This window comes from Symphalangus syndactylus, chromosome X (assembly GCF_028878055.3).
Source record: "Symphalangus syndactylus isolate Jambi chromosome X, NHGRI_mSymSyn1-v2.1_pri, whole genome shotgun sequence".
In the NCBI taxonomy this organism is placed as follows: Eukaryota; Metazoa; Chordata; class Mammalia; order Primates; family Hylobatidae; genus Symphalangus; species Symphalangus syndactylus.
In genome coordinates, this window is record NC_072447.2 from 62,431,878 (window position 1) to 62,453,391 (window position 21,514).

Consider the following 21,514-nt stretch of genomic DNA (forward strand, 5'->3'; position numbering starts at 1 on the left):
CCTTCTCTAGTCTCACCCTCAGGGTATTTAGCACTTTCTACCTTTGGATCTAGTAGATCAAAGAATTCGAGACCAGCCTGAGCAACATAGTGAGACACCCCCCTCCACAAAATAAGTAAATAAGCCAAATCATCTCAATTGAAGCATAGCTCGTGGCAGGGTAGGTGGGATGAGGTCAAATTTCCTGTTTCTGTCCCCCCTCCACCATTCAGTCAACTAAAATACGTATGTTAAACACCTACTGTGTGCCAGGCCCTGCTCCAGGCACTGGAGAGACAGCATTGAGCAAAAGCGATAAGCATACCCCTGTTGGTGGAGTTGCCATTCTAGTAGGAGAGAAAGAAAACAAAGAAAACTAAGTAGGTAAAATATTAAGTATGTTACAGGCTGGTAAATGGTTTGGAGAAAAAGAAAACATGGAAAAGAGGGAATGCAGATAAAAACTGTTGGGGCAGGTTGGACACAGTGGCTCACGCCTGTAATCCCAGCACTTTGGGAGGCCGAGGTAGGTGGATCACTGAGGTCAGGAGTTTCAGACCAGCCTGGCCAACATGGCAAAACCCCGTGTCTACTAAAAATACAAAAATTAGCTGGGTGTGGTGGCGCATGCCTGCAGTCCCAGCTACTCGGGAGGCTGAGGCACCAGAATTGCTTGAACCTGGAGGCAGAGATTGCAGTGAGCCGAGATCGCACCACTGTACTCCTTCCTGGGTGACAGAGCGAGACTCTGACTTGAAAAAAAAAAATTGCTAGGGCAGCTTCTGATGTCTAATGAGGTGGTCCCGGAAAGTGTGACTGAGAAGGGTCTTCAGCACAGATCTGAAGAGATGAGGGAGTGAGCCACACAGATAGCCAGTGGAGGAAGGGCACACCAGGCAGAGGCATCAGCCAGTGCAAAGGCCCTGATGCATGAATGTGCCTGGTGTGTGTGAGGAACAGCAAAGACGCCAGTTGGGGAAGCAAGGGGTACAGATGGGTGGGGTCTGGCAGGCCAGGGCGAGGACTTTGTCTTTTACTATGAGCGACAGGCAGCTGAAGGAGGGTTGTGGGCAGAGGAGGGACGTGATCTGATTTAGGATTTAACAGGTTCCCTCTGGCCGCTGCATGGAAAATAGACTGTCAGGGCGAAGGTGAAACAGGCTACCAGTGAGGGGGAGGCCCCTGCAGTGGTCCACGCAAGTGTGATGGTGGGGACAGGGGAAGTGATTTTTATTTGTTTGGGTTTTTTGTTGTTGTTGCTGTTGTTTTTTGGTAGAGTCGGGGTCTCGCTATGTTGCTCAGGCTGGTGTCAAACTCCTGGCCTCAAGAGATCCTCCTGCCGGGCGCAGTGGCTCACACCTATAATCCCAGCACTTTGGGAGGCTGAGACGGGCAGATCACGAGATCAGGAGATCAAGACCATCCTGGCTAACACGGTGAAACCCCATCTCTACTAAAAATACAAAAAATTAGCCAGGCATGGGGCGGGCGCCTGTAGTCCCAGTTACTTGGGAGGCTGAGGCAGGAGAACGGCGTGAACCCGGGAGGTGGAGCTTGCAGTGAGCTGAGATCATTTCCCTGCACTCCAGCCTGGGCGACACAGGGAGACTCTGTCTCAAAAAAAAAAAAAATCCTCCTGCCTCAACCTCCCAAACTGCTGGGACTACAGGCGTGAGCCACTGCACTCAGCCAGGAGATGATTTTTTCTTTTGAAGTTAAGGCAACATTTATTTGATTTCCTTATAATCATATTATCTAAGGCAGAAGTGGTGGTTACTTGGCAGGAATACAATTTCTTTTAACGTCTTCTATAGTTGAGTTTTAGTTCAGAAATACATCATATTTCACTGGTACAAATCTGAGAGACCGTACTTCTAGCATGGGCTCCTATTCATGATCAATGCATTTTTGTATCACCATGGCTTGATCAAACTCAATCACTGTTTGAATGGCAGGGCATGGCCAGTTGTGGCAGCTGCTCTGAAGGTCACTTGTTTTACTGTGGCCTGGCCAAGTAGAGTAAGAGTGGGTCACAGTGAGCTCATTGGTCTCTTCAGGCTGTGCTCTGAATGATGACAGCAATACCGTGGCCACTTCCAGTGCAAGCTGATCCAACGGCATATATTCCACCTTGATGCCTTAATTCATGAACCAATCCAGATCCTCCCAGTGGGTGACCCAAAGCAATGGCTCCTCCATTCACATTGGTTTTACTTACGTCAAGATCCAAACTCTTCTCAACAGCCAATTACTGGGGAGCAAAAGCTTCATTCACCTCTACCAAATCCATGTTCTTAAGACTCAGTCCTGCTTTCTTCAGTGCCCCACTGATAGCAGGGACAGGACCAATACCCATGATAGAAGGATCACATCCAGATACAAAGCAGCCCAAAATTCTTGTCAGTGGTGTGAAGTTATGTTTCTTAACAGCATCTTCACTAGCTATGATAACAGCTCCAGCACCATCAGCTATCCCCGATGCATTCCCTGCAGTGACAGTTCCATCTTTCTTGAATACTGGAGGAAGTTTCTGTAACTATTTCAGGGTTGTTTGGGGCCCAGCATGCTCATCTACCTGCACTGTCTGTTTTCCTTTCTTTGTCTTCACTTCAATTGGTGCCATTTCATCATTAAAGTAGCCAGCATCATTAGAAGCTTTCCATCTCTGCTGTGACTGCAGGGCGTATTTGTCACATTCTTCTCTGCTTATTTAATGTTTTACAGCAAGATTCTCTGCAGTCATTGCCATGGGGAGCTGGACACGCTGATCTGTTAATCCTACCGGTAAAGAATCTTCCAGCTTGATATCTGATCCAAGCTTCGTTCCAAAACGCACATTTCTGACACAGTAGGGAGCTTGGCTCATGCTTTCGGTTCCTCTGCATAAAACAACTTCAGCTTCTTTAACACAAATTTGCTAACACCCATTCACAATGGACTGAAAACCAGAACCACAGAGCCTATTAATCATGAGAGCTGGGGTCTCCTTTGGGATTCCCACAAGCAAACCAACATGCCTTGCCAAAAAAATATGGAACGCTTCACGAATTTGCATGTCATCCTTGCGCAGGGGCCATGCTAATCTTCTCTGTATCGTTCCAATTTTAGTATATGTGCTGCCGAAGCAAGCATGGAGATGATTTTTTTAAAATGGTTAGATTCTGGAGATATTTTGAAGATAGGGACTGGATGAGTTCAACAAAAAAGAGGATGTCAGCTAGAGAAGAGGCCTGAGGACATTTTGGGTTCTAAAACAAGAGAAGGGACAGACAGATGAGTCAGGCAAGTGGGAAGGGAAGTGTGCGGATTCCTGAGTGAAGGAGTGATGGATGGAGGAGCATGTGTGAGAGTCTCCTGAAGTAAAGGAGCTCCTGGTCTTCTGGACTCTGGTTGCTAAATAGTCTTCCGAGGGTAGTTCAGCCAGACCCTGTGAATGAACCGCCAAGGAGCCCCAAAAGTGCTGCGAAGAGAGGGAGTGTGAAGATATGAGTTTTTGCAAGTAAAAGGCTTTCCTAAAACCTGTAGCATTTTCTGGCAGTGGAAAAAAAAGGAAAGGGGTTTTCTGCCTCATTCTAAAAGACAATTTGCCATGGACGCAGACATTATATGCCTGAAGATGGATGATTTATGGATGAAAGGAAAGAGAAAATGAAGGAATAGAGGAAGGAAGGAAGGAACAGATGGGTGGATGGGTGAGTGGGTAGGTAGATGGATGAATGGGTAGATGCTCTGATATTTCCTCCCTCCTCCCCCGAGAAACTCCTTCACAGGTGTGCACAGAGAGAGGAATATGAGTTTATGAATTGCAGATTTGCTATAATAGGGAAAGAAACTAGAAACAATGCAAATGTTCATCAACAGATTAGTGGTTAAACAAAATGTGGTATATCCATTCCATGAAATATTACTTTCAATAAAAGGGAACGAACTTATGAGGCCAGCATTACTCTGATAAGAAAACTAGACAAAGATATCACAAGAAAACTACAGACCAATACCTAAGTATAGATGTAAAAATCCTCAATAAAATACAAGTAAGTAGAATCCAGCAACATATAAAAGGATTATACACCACAGCCAAGTGGAATTTATCCCAAGAATGCAAGGTTTGGTCAACTAATGAAAATCAATCAATATAATGCATCATATTAATATAATAAAGAACAAACACCACATGATCTTTTCAGGAGATGCAGAAAAATCATTTGACAAAATTCAACACTCCTTCATGATAAAAACACTCAACAAACTAGGAATAGAAGAGAACTTCCTCAACTCGATAAAGGACATCCACAAAAAACCCACAGCTAACATCATACTTAATGGTGAAAGTTGGAAAGGAACAACACAAGGATGCCCCTTCTTACCATGTTTTTTCAACATTGTATTGGATGCTCTACCTGGGGCAATTAGGCAACAAAAAGAAATAAAAGGTATCCATATTGGAAAGGAAGAAGTAAAACTATCCCTATATGCAGATTACATGATCTTATACATAGAAAATGTTAAGGAATCCACCATAAAACCATTAGAGCCCCGTTAGTGCATAACCATTACAGCAAGGTTGCAGGATATAAGATTTTGTATGATACAAGATTATACAAAGCTTAACGATATATGCTAGCAATTAACAATCCAAAAGTGAAATTAAGAAAACTATTCCATTTACAATAGCTTCAAAATGAATAAAATACTTAGTAACAAAATGAATGAAAGAAGGGCAAGACTTACACACTGAAAACCATAAAATATTATTGAAAGAACTTAAAGAAGTCCTAAATAAATAGAAAGACATCAAATGTTCATGGATTGGAAGACTTTATAGTGTTAAGATGGCAATACTCCCCAAATTGATCTACAGACTTGATGCAATCCCTATCAGAATCCCAGCTTGCTTCTTTGCAGAACTGATAAGCTGATTCACATGGGAGTGCTAGGCGCCCAAAATACAGCAATCTTGAAAAAGAAAAACAAAGTTGGAGGACTCGTACCTTCCAGTTTAAAAACTTACTATATAGCTACAGTAATCAAGACCATGTGCTACTGGCATAAAAACATACACATAAATTAACGAAATAGAATTGAAAGTCCAGAAATAAATTCATACATTATAGGCAACTGATTTTTTTGAGACAGGGACTTGCTCTGTTGCCCAGTCACAAACACAGCTCACTGCAGCCTCAAACTCCTGGGCTAAGTGATACTCCCACCTCAGCCTCCCAAGTAGCTGGGACTACAAGCATGCACCACCGTGCTCAGCTAATTTTTAAAAAACTTTTTGTAGAGACAGGGTCTCACTGTGTTGGACAGGCTGAACTCCTGGGTTCAAGTGATCCTCCTGCCTTGGCCTCCCAAAATGCTGGGATTACAGGTGTGAGCCACTGTGTCCAGCTAGCAATTGATTTTTGACAAGTGTACCAAGACCATTCAATGGGGAAAGAATGCTCCTTTCAACAAATGGTGCTGAGACAGCTGAGTATCCACATGCAAAAGAATAAAGTGGGACCCCTTCCTCATACCATATACAAAAAACAACTCAAAACAGATCAAAGACCTAAATGTAAGAGCTAAAAACCATAAAACTTTTAGAACGGGGGTCACTAACCCCCAGGCCACAAACCCATCTGTGTGGTCTTTTAGAAACTGGGCCATACAACAGGAGGTGAGCTGCGGCTTGCTGCCATTCATGAAGCTGAGCCCCGCCTCCTGTCAAATTAGCTGCAGCATTAGATTCTCTTAGGAGCTCAAACCCTATTGTGAACTGTGCATGCAAGGGATCTAGGTTGTGCACTCCTTATGAGACTCTAACATAACGCGCTTGAATCATCCTGAAAACATCCCCACTTCTGTGGAAAAAAATTGTCTTCCACAAAACCGGTTCCTGGTGCCAAAAAGTTGGGGACCGCTGCTTTAGAAGAAAACAGGCATAAGTCTTTGTGACCTTGGATTAGGCAATGGTTTCTTAGATGTGACATCTAAAGCATAAGCAGCCAAAGAAAAAATAGACACACTGGAGTTCATCAAAACTATAAGCTTTCTGGCTGGACGCAGTGGCTCACGCCTGTAATCTCACCACTTTGTGAGGCTGAGGTGAGTGGATTGCTTGAGCCCAGGAGTTCAAGACCAGCCTGGGCAACATGGTGAAACCCCATCTCTGCAAAAAATACGAAAATTAGCCAGGAATGGTGGCATGCACCTGTAGTCCCAGCTACTTGGGGGACTGAGGCAGGAGGATCACTTGAGCCTGGGGGGTCAAGGTCTCAGTGAGCCACGTTCACCCCCACTGCACTCCAGCCTGGGTGACAAAGTGAGACCCTGTCACAAAAAAAAAAAAAAAGTGAAAAGACAACCTACAAAAGACAATATTTGAAAATCACATATCTAAAAAGAGTCTAGTATCCAGAATACATAAAGAACTCTTACTACTCAACAATAAAAGGACAAATAACCCAATTCAAAATGGGCAAAGGATTTAAATAAACACTTCTCCAAAGAAAATAAATGGGCTGGGCATGGTAGCTTATGCCTGTAATCCCAGCATTTTGGAAGGCTGAGGCGGATGGATCACTTGTGGTCAGGAGTTCGAGACCGGCCTGGCCAACATAGTGAAACCCCATCTCTCCTAATAATACAAAAATTAGCCAGGCATGGTGGCGGGTGCCTGTAATCCCAGCTACTCAGAAGACTGAAGCAGGATAATCACTTGAACCCAGCAGGTGGAGGCTGCAGTGAGCCAAGATCGTGCCACTGCACTCCAGCCTGGGTGACAGAGCAAGACTACATCTCAAAAAAAAAAAAAAAGAAGAAGAAGAAGATAAATGACCAACAAGTTTATGAAAAGATGCTCAACATCAGTGGTCACAGGGAAATGCAAATCAAAACCATAACGAGATACCACTTCACACCCACACCCAGTAGGATGGCTAGAATCAAAAAGAGGGACAATAAAAAGTGTTGGAGGCCAGGCGTGGTAGCCTGTAATTCCAGCACTTTGCAAGGCCAAGGCAGGCAGATTGCCTGAGCCCAGTAGTTTGAGACTAGCATAGGCAACATGGTGAAAATCCCACCTCTACAAAAAATTACAAAAATTTAGCTGGGTGTGATGGCATGCACCTGTAGTCCTGGCTACTCAGGAGGTTGAGGTGGGAGGATCACTTGAACCCAGGAGGTTGAGGCTGCAGTGAGCAGAGATCATGTCACCCAGGAGGTTGAGGTGGGAGGATCAGCAAGTTGAGGCTACAGTGAGCCATGATTGCACCACTGTACTCCAGCCTGGGGAACAGAGTGAGACCCTGCCAAACAAAAAAGAAAAAGAAAAAGAAAAAAGAAAGAAAGAAAGAAAAAAAGAAAGAGAAAAGAAGAGAGAGAGAAAGGAAAGAAAGAAAGAAAGAAAGAAAGAAAGAAAGAAAGAAAGAAAGAAAGAAAGAAAGAAAGTAAGTGTCGGAGAGAATGTGGTTAAATTTAAATTTGAACTCCCGTACGGCAGCTGTGGAGAACATTTGCAGTTCCTCAGAAAGTTAAACAGAATTACCATATCACCCCGCAGTTCCCTTCCTAATTATATACCCAAGAAAATGAAAAACATACGTCCACATAAAAACTTTCACATGAATGTTCATAGCAGCATTATTCGTGATAGCCAAGAGTCCATCAATGGGTGAATGGATAAGCATAATGTGGTATTTCTTTTTCCTTTTATCTTTTGAGACAGGGTCTCACTCTGTTGCCCAGGCTGGAGTACAGTGGTGCAGTCATGGCTCACTGTAGCCTCAACTTGCTGATCCTCCCACCTGAGCCCCCCAAGTAGCTGGGACCACAGGCATGCATCACCACACCAGGCTAATTTTTCTTTTTTGTAGACACGTGTTCTTGCTATGCTGCCCAGGCTGGTCTCGAACTCCTGGGCTCAAGCAATCCACCCACCTCAACCTCCCAAAGTGCTGAGATTACAGGTGTGAGCCACCGCATCCTAGCTATAATGTAGTAGGTATTTTCATACAATGGAATATTATTCAGTCATGAAAATGAATGAAGTACTGATACATGCTACAATATGAATGAACCTTAAAAAATTTATGTGAAGTAAAAGAAGGCAGTTACAAAAGGCCACATATTATATGACTGCATTTATATGAAATGTCCAAAACAGACAAATTCATAGAGACAAAGAGATTTGTGATGGCCCGGGGATGGGAGGAGAGGGAAATGGAATGGGAGGGTATATGTTAATAGATACAGGGTTCCTTTTGGGGGTGATGAAAATGTTCTGGAATTAGGTAGTGGATAGTTACACAACCTCGTGAATATACTAATTGCTTTACTATACATCTTAAGAGTGAATTTTATGGTTAAGAGCAAATTTTATGGTATGTGAATTATGTCTCAATAAACAGAAAAAGAAAAAAAAGAATGAACTATTGATACACACGACAATGTGGAAGAATGTCACAGACATTATGCCAAGCAAAAGCAGCACATACTGTATGATGTGCTTCCATTTCCATGAAGTGCAAAAACAGGTCAAAAAAACCCCGGGTATCATATGGTGTTTATGGGTACCAACATATGGAGTGATGGAGTAAAAATACTCATGAGGAAGATAAACACCAAGCTCAAGGCAGTAGAAGGAGGGAGGGAAATGGAATCAGTACAAGAGCATCTGTAATATCGCATATCTTCTAAAAACAATCTGAAGTCAATAAGGCAAAATATTAATGTTTGACAAAAGTAGATGCTTGTTACAGCACCCTTTATACTTTCCATTTTTTAAAACAGTCAACTAACAGTTTGTTTCTGAGGGCAAACGCTTGACTCCTTAGCCAGGCTTTGGTTGACATTTGCCTTGGTGCTTTTGACACCACAGTCTGTCAGGCTTTGTCCCCACCCTGATGGGCTCCACAGTACAGAAGAGGCACAAACAGTACAAATGCCATGGGGCCTGGACCAAGCAGGGGCTCTAGAACCCCAGAAGATACCAGGAGGGGGTGAGCCAGTCAGGGAAGGCTTCCGAGAAGAGAGGACATTGAAGAAGAGTCTCAAACTTAAGCCTGACGGAGAAGACGCGCGGCCAGGACACCCCACCCCCGCCCCTGCCCTCGTCTCCCCCAAAGCCTGATCTGGCCCCGCTGATTCTCTTATCTGCCCACTCCCAGCTGCCTCCTTGCTGGCTGAACTGTTGCCGCAGACTTCTGAGCCTGCGCCCCCTCCACGGGGATGGGGGAGGGAATGGGGTGAGGACTGGCCTCACAGCCTCGGGGTTTCCAGCTCTTGCTGGAGGCAGGGCTCTGGGGCGCCCCACTCCTCACCCTTGGCTTCTCTTCCTCAGCCCTCTGTGCTCTCCAGAAATGAAGAAATGGGGTGAGTCCAGCGGCCAAACCCTTGTCTTAGCTCTTAGACATGCCTCCAGCCTGCCATTCCCTGTGAGGACAGATTTCTCTATGTTGCGACCGCTGCTTCTAATAATAATGATGATGATGAGAATTCCCATTTACAGAGCACACCATTTATGGTGTGCCAGCAGGCCCTGTGCTGAGTGATTCCTATCCACGTAGCGGGCTAGGACTGTACCCGTTTTCCAGATGAAGAAACTGAGGCTCAGAGGGCGTCTGGCCCAGGAATCACACAGCAAATCAGTGTCAGAGTTGAGACAAGAACCCAGGGCCCTGGAGGAACATCTTCATTTCCACACACCTATGTAGATCCAGTCTGGAGGTGAGGGCAATTATACACACTTGCACAAGGAGCTGGTGAGAATGCGATAGAATTATGGGTGGAAAGCGCTTAGCATAGTGCCTGGGGTCACTCAGCAAACAATGCCGCTGCTGTTATTATTAGTCTATTAATGCTAGTATTAATATCAGAATTAAACAAGCCTGGGCAACATAGCAAGATCTCATCTCTATTGAAAAAAAAATTTTTTGCTGGGTGTGGTGGCGTGCACCTGAAGTCCCAGCTCCTCAGGAGGTTGAGGTGGGAGGATTGCTTGAGCCCAGGAGGTGGAGGCTGCAGTGAGCCGAGATTGTCACTGCACTCCAGCCTGAGTGACATAGTGAGACATTGTCCCCAAAAAATATTTGGTATGTATCATTATCACTATTGTTGTTAGAATTAGAATAGTTTTAGAATTAGTATTAGTATTAATAATAGTATTAGTGTTAGATTAAAATTAGTATTAGCATTAGATGAGTATTACTATGAAAATTAGTATGTCCTCATAGAAATAGAGAGTAGAATAGTGGTTACCAGCAGATGGGAGGGTAGGAGGCAGGGAGGGATGGGGAGAGGCTGTCAATGGGTACAAAGCTACAGTTAGATAGGAGGCATAAGTTCTGGTGTTCTAATGCACAGTACAATGACTAGAGTCAACAATAAATGTGTATTTCAAAATAGCTAAAAGAGCTGTTTTTGAATGTTCTCATCACAAAGAAAAGATAAATGTTTAAGGTGATGAATATGCTAATTACCTTGATTTGATCACTACACAATGTATACATGTATCAAAACATCATGCTTTACCCCATATATATGTATAACTATTATGTGTCGATCATAAATTTAAAGAAATAAAATTAGTTTTAGTGTCAGCATCAATATTACAATTAATATTGGTATTACTCTTAGTGTCAGTATATTATTAGCATTAGTACTATAAGTAGTAGTAGGGTTAGAAAAGGCTGTGTACTCTCCCTTGTATGCAGTAGGTACTCAATAAATAAATAGGGATACTTAATATTTATTGAGATTTCAGATTGAAGTAAGTTAAAATCATGTAACATGGGTTAAAGCTCATTTAGTCTCCCCAGTCACTGCATGGAGTGGCTTATTGGGGTATATTATTACCCCATTTTTACAGATGAGGAGCTAAATTCCAGAGGGGATGGTAACTCTCCCAAGGTCACCCGATCTATTAGTGGTTAGGGCAGTCTATGAATGAGGATGAGCTGGCTCTAGAGTCCATCTCCTGACACCACTGCCACTTAAGTCAGAGGTGTCTTTGTATTCGTTCTCCTTATTACTGATGAGGGTTCAGCACGGGGCGTGGCACACCAGCAGGAGCTCAATAAATAGGAATTCATGGGCTTGCTCTCTTTCCTCCTCAAATCTCCCACTTTGCATATGAGGACACTGAGGCTCAGAGGAGTGAGATGAGAATGGTAAGATCCCTCCAGGGTGGGCCAGTGGGCAAGCCGACCCCACTGACCTGGGGCTCCACCCTCGGCCTCTGCCCTTTGTAGGTCTCAGTCTCCCCATCTGTAGACTAGGTGCGCAGGACAGCTCCTTGTCCCATGTGTGCATGTGTGTCAGATGCTTTCATATAGAAAAAGTGCTCAGGTTAGGTACAGGTCTATGCGAGGTCTATGAGACACTGTGGTTGTTGTCATTAATATTTGGAGGAGGTGGAGCAGGGCAGGAGTGTGGGGACTGGGGTGCGGAGGCCTAGCCACATTCTGGTTGTCCCCTGCTGAGGGCTGAGGGCAGAGCCACAGGCTACATCAATCCACATCCCCCCATCCCACCTGCATGGGCACCACATGCCCAGGGTGTGATCCAGTCTGCCATCTCATGACCTTCTTCTGAGTCTGTCTCTGAATATCCCTCTGTCTCTGTCTCCCTTCTCAGTTCTCCACTTGTGTCTTTGGCCTCTTTCCCTTTCAGGTTTTATCTGTCACTTCTGTCCATCTCCGTCTCTCATTCTCTCTTTGCCTCTCTCTATGTGTCTTTAATGGTCTCTGGTTCTCCCCGGGTGTCTCGCCCTCTTTGTCTCTCCTTTTCTTTTGTGCCCTCTCTCTGCCTCTTTCCACATCTGTCTCCTTCTCTATTTATCTCTGTCACTCTCTTTCTCCCCATTTCCATCTCTCTCCACCTATCTCTGTTTTTGTCTGTCTCTGCCTCTGTCTCTCCCACTCCAACCCTTTCCTTCCCTACCCCATCCCACTCCTCGAGGAATCATCCCTGGCTCCCACCTCAGTTTCCCGCCTCCAAGGCAGCATGGCGGGCAAGAAGTTGAGGCCACTGTCCCTGGGTGTTTCTATCCCCACACCCTCACCCCAAGACAGCCTGTTACTGCGGCGCCAACAGCCACAGTCGCCTACATCTGATAAGACTTATCTGCTGCCCCAGGGCAGGCCGGAGCTGGCGTAAGCCCCAGTGGGGCACTGAGTGAGTGTGCCCCTGCCTCCCGCCAGCACTGGCCTGGCCCGCAGGCTTAGCCTGGGTCATCAAGGTATCCCACAGGCTCTAGTTCAAATCCAGCAGAACCTCTCTGAGGCTCACTCTTCTCACCTGCAAAATGGGTACAGCCACATCCCTTCTCTCCCTGCAGCCAGGAAGATGCACATACATAGGAGTCTAGCCCACACCGGCCCCGCACACATTAAGGGCTTTACTCTCTGAAAAGCCCAGTAAAGTCATGAAACCATATCTGCCATTTTCATTTATCTTGGTTTCAGCCTGTTTTGCTTGTCTGGATACTACAGTCCACGGGAGCCTAGGTCGAGCGAGGTCCAAGAATCCCCAGGGTGGGCAGGGAGGGTGGAAGAGGGCCTCCAGTGCCCAAGAGGTGCCCCACAAGCATGGGATCCACCCCCTCCCCTGGACTGCCCCACCCACTGGGGCACCAGCCACTCCCTGGGGAGGAGGGAGGAGGGAGAAGGGAGGGAGGGAGGAAGGGAGCCTCAAAGGCCAAAGCCAAGGCCAGCCAGGACACCCCCTGGGATCACACTGAGCTTGCCACATCCCCAAGGCGGCCGAACCCTCTGCAACCACCAGCCCAGGTCAGTCTCAGCCCCCAGAGAGCCCCCACCAAGGCAACCCTGGGCCTGCTGCCCCTACCCTTATGGCCACCCGCCCCCCCAGCTTGCTCCAGGCTCCCCAACCCACAGCTGGTCCCCAAAGTGTCAGCCAGCCCTGAATCCCTTTACAGCTCCTCCAACCCACTTGTCTTTCCAACTCCCATTTCTACCCCAAATCTACCCCCTAAACCCCACCTCTTTCTGCCCTCTCATCCATTCCGTCCAAGGTATATATATCCTCTGGATCCCTTCACTTTGCTCACTATACCCCTAGGTCTGTCTCCCCTAAACACTAACTCTGCCTCCCAAAACATGACTTTATCCCCCCAAATCCTTTCCCTGTCCCATATCTGATTTCCACTCACCCAAACTTGTCTGTCTCCCTGACTTCTCCTCCAAACCTCACTTTTCTGCTCCCAAACCCCTTATCCGCTCTACAATGCCTTGTCTTTGCCCCACTCTCTCTGAGCCCCCAAACCTGTCTCTGATCCGCCAAACCCTAGCTCCATCCTCTTACCACCATCTTTGCCTCTCAAACCCACTCTTTGTTCCCAATGACTTCTCTCTGCCATCTCCCCAAACCATTTATCTCTCCCAACTCCCTGCCTGCTCAGTAAAATATCTTTGTCACTTCAAACACCAAGTCAACTCCCCAAAATCTGTTCTGCCACATGAACCCTCATGTCTGCCTTCCCCAAACCCTATCCTCAGCCCTAAAACACATCTCATTGTCTCCCTGAATCTCTCCAGCTCCAAGCCTTTCTCTACTCCAATTCTATCTTGGCTTCTCAAACTCCCCTTTAATCACTAGCCACATTCTGTCTGCCCAAACAGATCTTTGACTCCTAAACTCCATCTCTCCTCCAGAAAAACCCTTGAACTCCCCAGACTTTTCTATGACCCTCAGAATCTGACTCCCACACTACTTCTCAACTTTCTGACTCTCAAACTTCGCCTCTGATCCCCCAACCTCGTCTGTTTTCACAACCTATTCCTGAGCCCAAAATGTGTCTCTGAACTTCCAAGCTCGTCTCTGCTCCACAAACCCCCGTATCTGCCTCCCCACAAACTCCATGGCTACACCCCAAACCTCTCTCTGACTTAACCCCATATCTGACCTTCAAACTCCACCTCTATCTCCCCCTAAGCCCCATATCTGCCCCCTAGACCTTATATCTGCTCCCTTCAGCCCGGTGAGACCCTCCCTTGAGGGCTGGGATTGGAATGTTACCTGGGGTGAGGGGCTGGGGCCGAGGGAGAGTGGAGGGTGCCGGCTGCTGCCTGCTGCCGCCGTTGGGGCAACACTTACTCTAGTGGGGCAGCTGATAAGGAGCTTTCATATCCCCCAGCCTCGAGATAAACTTTATCTCTGTCCGGAGAGTGATAACTGGGGGTGAGGAGGCTGGGCCCCTGCCATGGGAGGGGTGGGCAGCCCTGGACTCACCAAGGTGTGAGGTGTAGGGGTTGGGGGCAGTGGGGCTGGAGGGAGGTCATGGTGGGTAAGGTGGGGTTGAGGGGATGAGGGAATAGTGTTGAAAGAAAGCCAGCAGAAGACACACAATGAGACAGGGAAGGGAGGGAAAAACAGGGAGAGAGGGGAAGAGAGAGACAGAGACACAGAGACAAAGAGCAAGAGACAAAAGAGACATGAAGAGAAAGGAAAAACAGAGAGAGAGAAACTCAACGAGTCAGAGACAGAGACAGACAGACGGCCGGAGAAAAAGAAGGAAAGACCCAGGAGCAGAAAAGGAGATAGAAATGCAGAGATACCCGCAGGTAGCACTGTGAAGAGATAGAGACTAACACAGAATTAGAGACAGAGAGGAAAGAGATGGAGACCAAGATGGGGAAGCAAGACACTCTCTTCAGAGAGCAACAGCAAGCACCCTGGGGCTGAGAAGGTGTTGGTGGTGGGCACACTGTGGCCCATCTCTTTCCTAGCACAACCCCCAAGCCTGGGCCTGCCCCTTAGCCTGTCTATACCATGGGTCATGTAAGCAGGGGTGAGGGGCCGTTTGAAGACAGCCTTCCAGTCTAGCCCTGTCACTCCACCCTACAGACACAGAAACAGAGCAGGCCAGCACAATAGGGCCAGGGCCAGCATTCCAGGCTCCTTATCCCGAGCTGCATGTGGCTGGGTATGGTCAGGGGTATGGGACTAGTAAGAGACACGTGGACATAAGGTCAGAGGGCCCAAAGAGAGGGAAACAGAGGGAAGAGACAAACAAGCAGGAAGAGTGGGAGAGATGCAGAGATGTTCAGAGAGATAGGAGAGGAGAGGGAGAAAGCAAGAGTAACAGAAAGAGAGAGCCAGAGAGAGAAACATGGGAAGACAGAAAAGAAGACAGAAAATCATCAAACATTTACAAAAGCACAGAAAGAGGTCAGGCGCGGTGGCTCACACCTATAACCTCAGCACTGTGGGAGGCCGAGGTGGGCTGATCACTTGAGGTCAGGAGTTCAAGACCAGCCTGGCCAACATGGCAAAACCTCGTCTTTACTAAAAATACAAAAATTAGCTGGGTGTGGTGGCACGTGCCTGTAATCCCAGCTACTAGGGAGGCTGAGGCACGAGAATCACTTGAACCTGGGAGGCTGAGGTTGCAGTGAGCCGAGATCGCACCACTGCACACCAGCCTGGGTGACAGAGTGAGACTCGGTCTCAAAGAAAAAGAAAAAGCACAGAAGGAGAAGACAAGCTATATCATAGAAACACAGAAAGCTGGGGAAGCTACAGAGTCAGACTTGAGAGGGAACAGAGTCAGGGGAAAGAGCCCCAGGGGATAGAGAGGTGGAGAGCTAGATGACAGAGATATACACAAGGCCAAACAGAGGCAAAGGGCCATCCCACAGGTCTCAGCTCAGCCCCAGCCCATTACCACCCCCAATACAGCAGATGGGGAAACTGAGGCCTGGGAACTGAAACAGCCTGAAAGCAGAACTATGGTGGGCCTCCCCAGGGGAGAGGGTACCGGTAGAGGTACCTCCCACCTGTCACTCTCTTCAGAGGAAGTCAGTGGCCTTGGGGTGATTTCAAAAGTTGGGCGGGGAAGGCAGAGATAAGCAGTGGGGGGTACTGACCCCCCCAACCAAGAAGTAGGGAGGAACTAAGGGGGCCTTCTGTCTGTAGACGCAACGGAGGTGGAGGGAGGAGGGAGTCAAGCCCGGAAACCATGGGGTTTCTGAGAAAGTTAGAGGGCAAGATACAACAGATAGGGATGAAGTTGGGGAGCAGAGGATGGTGAACCCCAAAGTCCTGGGGGAAGTGACCAAGAGGCTCAAGGGACTCTGGTCCTGCACGCCATCCTACCCTCACCCAGACTCTTCTAGAGGGGGAGGGAAGAAAGGATGGGGGGACGGGGAGAATAAGAGGAAGTGGAGGAGGGGATGGAGGAGATGGGGAAAGGGAGAAAAGGATGAACAGAAAAGGGAGAAGAAGGATGAAGAAATTGGAGGGGAGAAGAAAATGAGTAGTAGGAGAAAGGAGTGGAGAGTAGATGTAGACAGGGGAAGAGAGGCCGGACGTGGTGGCTCACACCTGTAATCCCAATACTTGGGAGGCTGAGGTGGGAGGATCACTTGAGGCCAGGAGTTCAAGACCAGCCTGGGCAACAGAGTCATACCCCATCTCTACAAAAGAAACAAAAACTAGCCAGGCCTGGTGGCACACACCTGTAGTCCCAGCTACTCAGGAGGCTGAGGCAGGAGGATCACTGCCGGGAGGCAGTGGTTGCAGTGAGCAGAGATCATGCCACTGCACTCCAGCCTGGCAACAGAGGAGACCCTGCCTCAAAAAAAAGTGTGTGTGGATGGGGGAGAGGGAGATAAGATGTGTGAGGAAGGTAGAAAAGGAGAATGAAGACAAAAAGAGAAGGAGGACAAGGAAGAGGGGAAACAGGAAAGGAGAAGGAGGAGGTCAAGGAGGAAAAGAAGAAGGTGGAGGAGAAAAAGGAAGCAGGAGAGAATGAGAAGAGTGGAAAGAGAAGGAAGTGGGGAAGAGGGGGACAAAGAAGAGATGGGAAGAAGAGAGACGGGAGAAAGAGAGGAGGAAAAGGGAAGAGGGGGAAGAAGAGAGAGAATGGAAGGAAGAAGGGAGAGGTAGAAGCAGATGGAGAGTGGAGGAAGAGCGAGAGGAAGGAGGAGAGGAAAGACAAATGGCAAGAGGGGGAGAACGAGGAGGAAGATGAAAGGAGGGGCACGCAGGAGTGGAAGGGGGAGATGCAGGAGGGAAAAGAGAGGAGAGGGAGGAAGAGAAGGAGGGGAAGGAGAGGGGAGACTAAGGTGAGGAGGAGGAGGGGAATGGGGAGGTGGGAAGGAGAAATATGGAGACTGAGGTGATGGAGTGGGAGGAGGGCGAAAGGAGGGAAGAGGAGCAGGTGAAAGGAGGTGAGGGGCGGAGGATTTCTGTGTCTGAGGACCCCTTCTGTCCTCGCAGGTTAATATCCAGAGGCTCCATGGAGTTCCCTGGCCTGGGGTCCCTGGGGACCTCAGAGCCCCTCCCCCAGTTTGTGGATCCTGCTCTGGTGTCCTCCACGCCAGATTCAGGGGTTTTCTTCCCCTCTGGGCCTGAGGGCTTGGATGCAGCAGCTTCCTCCACTGCCCCGAGCACAGCCACCGCTGCAGCTGCGGCACTGGCCTACTACAGGGACGCTGAGGCCTACAGACACTCCCCAGGTAACTCCATTGGGTGGCTGTCTTGGCATCGGCTGAGTGCTGTTGGGGTTGCCATAGAGATCCTTGGCTAGGTCAGAATACCACTGTGAGGATATCTCAGAAATCGCTGAAAGCTTCTCAAATGGATGTGCTGACCACTTTCCCTAGTTAAGTGCAGACCTGGGAATTCCAATGCTCCTCAATCTGCCATATTGGGACGGCCACACTGAGAGGCAATACTGGAAGCATGTGGTGGTTGCCCTAGTTGTCGAGTGATCCGTGGAGCTCCAGATCCCAACAGTCATCCTCAAAAGCCCACTTGGAAATGGTCAGAGGTTATTGCAGAGGCCACACTGACCAGTGGGGGTCAGGATCCAGGAAGCATCCAATGGCCAGCAGCTGTTCTGGTAGCCTGTGGAAAAGCTGGGAACTTGGCCACCATGTTGGGGGTGCTGGGAACCATTGCACCCTGACGTGGGCTGACCCTAGACTGATTTTGCCTCTTCTTTCCTCCGTCCCTACCTGCCCCCAACAGTCTTTCAGGTGTACCCATTGCTCAACTGTATGGAGGGGATCCCAGGGGGCTCACCATATGCCGGCTGGGCCTATGGCAAGACGGGGCTCTACCCTGCCTCAACTGTGTGTCCCACCCGCGAGGACTCCCCTCCCCAGGCCGTGGAAGATCCGGATGGAAAAGGCAGCACCAGCTTCCTGGAGACTTTGAAGACAGAGCGGCTGAGCCCAGACCTCTTGACCCTGGGGCCTGCACTGCCTTCATCACTCCCTGTCCCCAATAGTGCTTATGGGGGCCCTGACTTTTCCAGTACCTTCTTTTCTCCCACCGGAAGCCCCCTCAATTCAGCAGCCTATTCCTCTCCCAAGCTTCGTGGAACTCTGCCCCTGCCTCCCTGTGGTGAGAAACTCAAAAAAGGACAGGGAAGTTGAGGTGGGAGGGGTGGCCCAAAGTAAAGCTGAGCTGAACCTAGCTCCCTCTTCTCCTCTTCACCCCACCAGAGGCCAGGGAGTGTGTGAACTGCGGAGCAACAGCCACTCCACTGTGGCGGAGGGACAGGACAGGCCACTACCTATGCAACGCCTGCGGCCTCTATCACAAGATGAATGGGCAGAACAGGCCCCTCATCCGGCCCAAGAAGCGCCTGGTAAGACCGCAGACCTGCTTCGCCTTATACACAGAAACCCCTGTCCTCACCCTGTACAAGAAGCCGCATCTTCCCATTGTATAGCAACACTGTTCTCATGCTTACAGGAAGCTACTGCAGGCCACCCTGTATGGGAACCCCTGTCCCAATATCACATGGAAAGCCTTGCCTTCATCCTACACAGGAAAATCTCCTCACCCCATATGGAAATCCTTGCCCTCACCCTGCATGAGAACTCCCGCCCTTTCCCTGTACAGGAACCCAGATCTATAGAAGCGCCTGTCCTCAACCTACCCTTATAAGCTTCAAACAGAAACCTTTGTCCTCAGCCTGCACACCAGTGTTTTCGTCCTTGGCTTCACACTGGAATCACCCCAGGTCCCTTCTCCCAGATGTGTTGATGGAATTGGACTGGGGTGTTGCCTGGGCATCAGGATATTTTAGCTCCCCAAGTGATTCCGATACACAGCCAAAGCTGAGAACCACCAGTGTAGTCCCCCATAGAATATAGAACAAAAGAACCTTATACCAGATAGCAACCCCTGTACTGGCCCCATACAGAATCCTTAGGCATCAGCCTGTAAACAAAGCTCTGCCTTCAACCTGACCCTCACTTCTTGGGTCCTCCTGACATCCCCTGTGAGCCCCTTACCCCCACTTCCACACCCCCAGGACGCTGATCTCACATCCTGTCATCCCCTAGATTGTCAGCAAACGGGCAGGTACTCAGTGCACCAACTGCCAGACGACCACCACGACACTGTGGCGGAGAAATGCCAGCGGGGATCCCGTGTGCAATGCCTGCGGCCTCTACTACAAGCTACACCAGGTGACGCCCTGCCCCTTGGAGCCACCCCTCTGCTTTCCCTGTCTTCACACCACACTGCCCCCCACTCTGTTCCTGTTCTACCTCTCTCTTCCCCCACAACCCTCTTTCCTCTTTCCCCTTTCCCTCCTTCCTCCCCCTTTCCCCATCTCTTCTACTTTCCCCCTTCTCTGTTATTACCCTCCCTCCTTCCTTCTCCATTCCCTCCTCCTCCACCCTCCTCCTTCCTCTCCTCTCCCCCACCTCCAGGCATCAGCTAATGTCCATACCCCTGCCCTAGACCTTGGGCAGCTCCTATCAGCCTTGGAGGCTTTCCTTAGCTCAGGGCCTCACAACCTCAGGATTCCTTGAGACAATCTCAGCACCCCAAAATTATCTTACCCTGAAAGAAGTGGGGTAGAGAGGGTGTCCCTGGTTGACACACAGAGAGGCAAAGGTCTGGAGTTGGGGACACCCGCAGCCTCCCTTTTGGCAGGTGAACCGGCCACTGACCATGCGGAAGGATGGTATTCAGACTCGAAACCGCAAGGCATCTGGAAAAGGGAAAAAGAAACGGGGCTCCAGTCTGGGAGGCACAGGAGCAGCCGAAGGACCAGCTGGTGGCTTTATGGTGGTGGCTGGGGGCAGCAGTAGCGGGAATTGTGGGGAGGTGGCTTCAGGCCTGACACTGGGCCCCCCAGGTACTGCCCATCTCTACCAAGGCCTGGGCCCCGTGGTGCTGTCAGGGCCTGTTAGCCACCTCATGCCTTTCCCTGGACCCCTGCTGGGCTCACCCACAGGCTCCTTCCCCACAGGCCCCATGCCCCCCACCACCAGCACTACTGTGGTGGCTCCGCTCAGCTCGTGAGGGCACACAGCACGGCCTCCAGAGGAGAGGTGGTGTCCTTCTCCTCTTGTAGCCAGAATTCTGGACAACCCAAGTCTCTGGGCCCCAGGCACCCCCTGGCCTGAACCTTCAAAGCTTTTGTAAAATAAAACCACCAAAGTCCTGAAACTGTGGGTGTGTCTATGTATGGCTGAACAGCAGAGCCGAGTGGAGTGTGTAGCAATGCCTGTGGCTCTCTGATGACAGTGCATGGCTGCAATGTGTGACCATGTGAGGCTGGCTGAGGCGGCACATGTGACACTTTGTGACCAAGGGTTATGTTGTGTGATTGGAACAATCTATGTGAAACTTCTTGTGAAGTGTCCAGGTGGTTCCATATGTCATGGTAAGAGGCCATGCAGGGCTTGCTGACGGTGGGGGTGGTGCCGGGTGACTATGAGCACACTGGAAGTGTGTGTGCTGGAGCAGGTGATAAGGAGGTGTGCAGGGCTGTGGTCGTGTGGCTGGGCATGACGCTGGGGGACCTTTGAGACAGCATGACAGCATACATGGTGGGCACAGAATCTGACAAAGATTCTTGGAATGTTGAACAAGAAGCGTGTGTCAGGATGTGTATGTGTGTCTGGTGATGGCAATATTTCGCTGCAAGTCCCTGTGCATGGGCATGGGTGTGCGTGTGTGCGCATTACGTGTGGCATGTGCCATGTCACAGTGTCTCTGAGTGGCTGACAACATGAGCAGCTCTGTGTACACTTGTTTGTGGAGGTCTCAACAGCAGAGTTTCAGAGGGTATAAGTTAGGGACTCTCTTCCAAGGGACAAAAGACACGTTCAGGAAAGGAACGCGGAGAAGGGTGGAGCTGGAATGGTAGCTGGCAAGGTCAGAGGCCAGTGCTGGGGCACAGGGTTGTCCGTGGGTCTTCCTGTCGGAGCGGTCTTATCTTGCTCAGCCCAGCTCAGCCTGCAGCCCTGTGGGAAATGGTAGAGAATGAGAGGGGGAGATTAGGGGGACAAAGCAGCCCCCGGAGGTGGTTTCAACCTCAGTAGGTGGGGCGCTCCACACAGTGCCAACCCCTTCCCCAACACTCCCACTCACCTGGGTGAACTGCTCCCCCCACAGCGGAGTCTGTTCCTCAATTTCACAAATACACAGGAGCATACTCTGAGTCAGGGGACATCCTAAGGCAGACTGCTTCAGTGGCTCAATGGAGGCCACACAGCCGGTGGCAAGGGGCCCAGCGGGGCAGTCTGGCCTGGGGTCCATGTGCTCAGCCACTCCC

The 21,514-nt window shown here is 49.2% G+C and overlaps 1 protein-coding gene, 1 non-coding gene and 1 pseudogene across 2 annotated transcripts; 1 reads left to right on the forward strand and 2 right to left on the reverse strand.

The window, feature by feature from the left end:
• Positions 1–1,679: 1,679 nt before the first annotated feature.
• LOC129475786 (3-ketoacyl-CoA thiolase, mitochondrial-like) lies at positions 1,680–20,086 on the reverse strand (annotated as a pseudogene).
• LOC129476501 (U6 spliceosomal RNA) lies at positions 3,005–3,111 on the reverse strand. The gene has a single exon (XR_008654942.1). It is a non-coding gene; the product is annotated as a U6 spliceosomal RNA (small nuclear RNA).
• Positions 12,697–20,403, forward strand: GATA1 (GATA binding protein 1). The gene is made up of 6 exons (XM_055268104.1): positions 12,697–12,752; positions 17,206–17,444; positions 17,959–18,336; positions 18,438–18,583; positions 19,287–19,412; positions 19,885–20,403. Exons 2-6 carry the CDS (start codon positions 17,225–17,227, stop codon positions 20,254–20,256), a joined length of 1,242 nt encoding a protein of 413 aa, XP_055124079.1. The 5' UTR covers positions 12,697–12,752; positions 17,206–17,224; the 3' UTR covers positions 20,257–20,403.
• Positions 20,404–21,514: the final 1,111 nt, after the last annotated feature.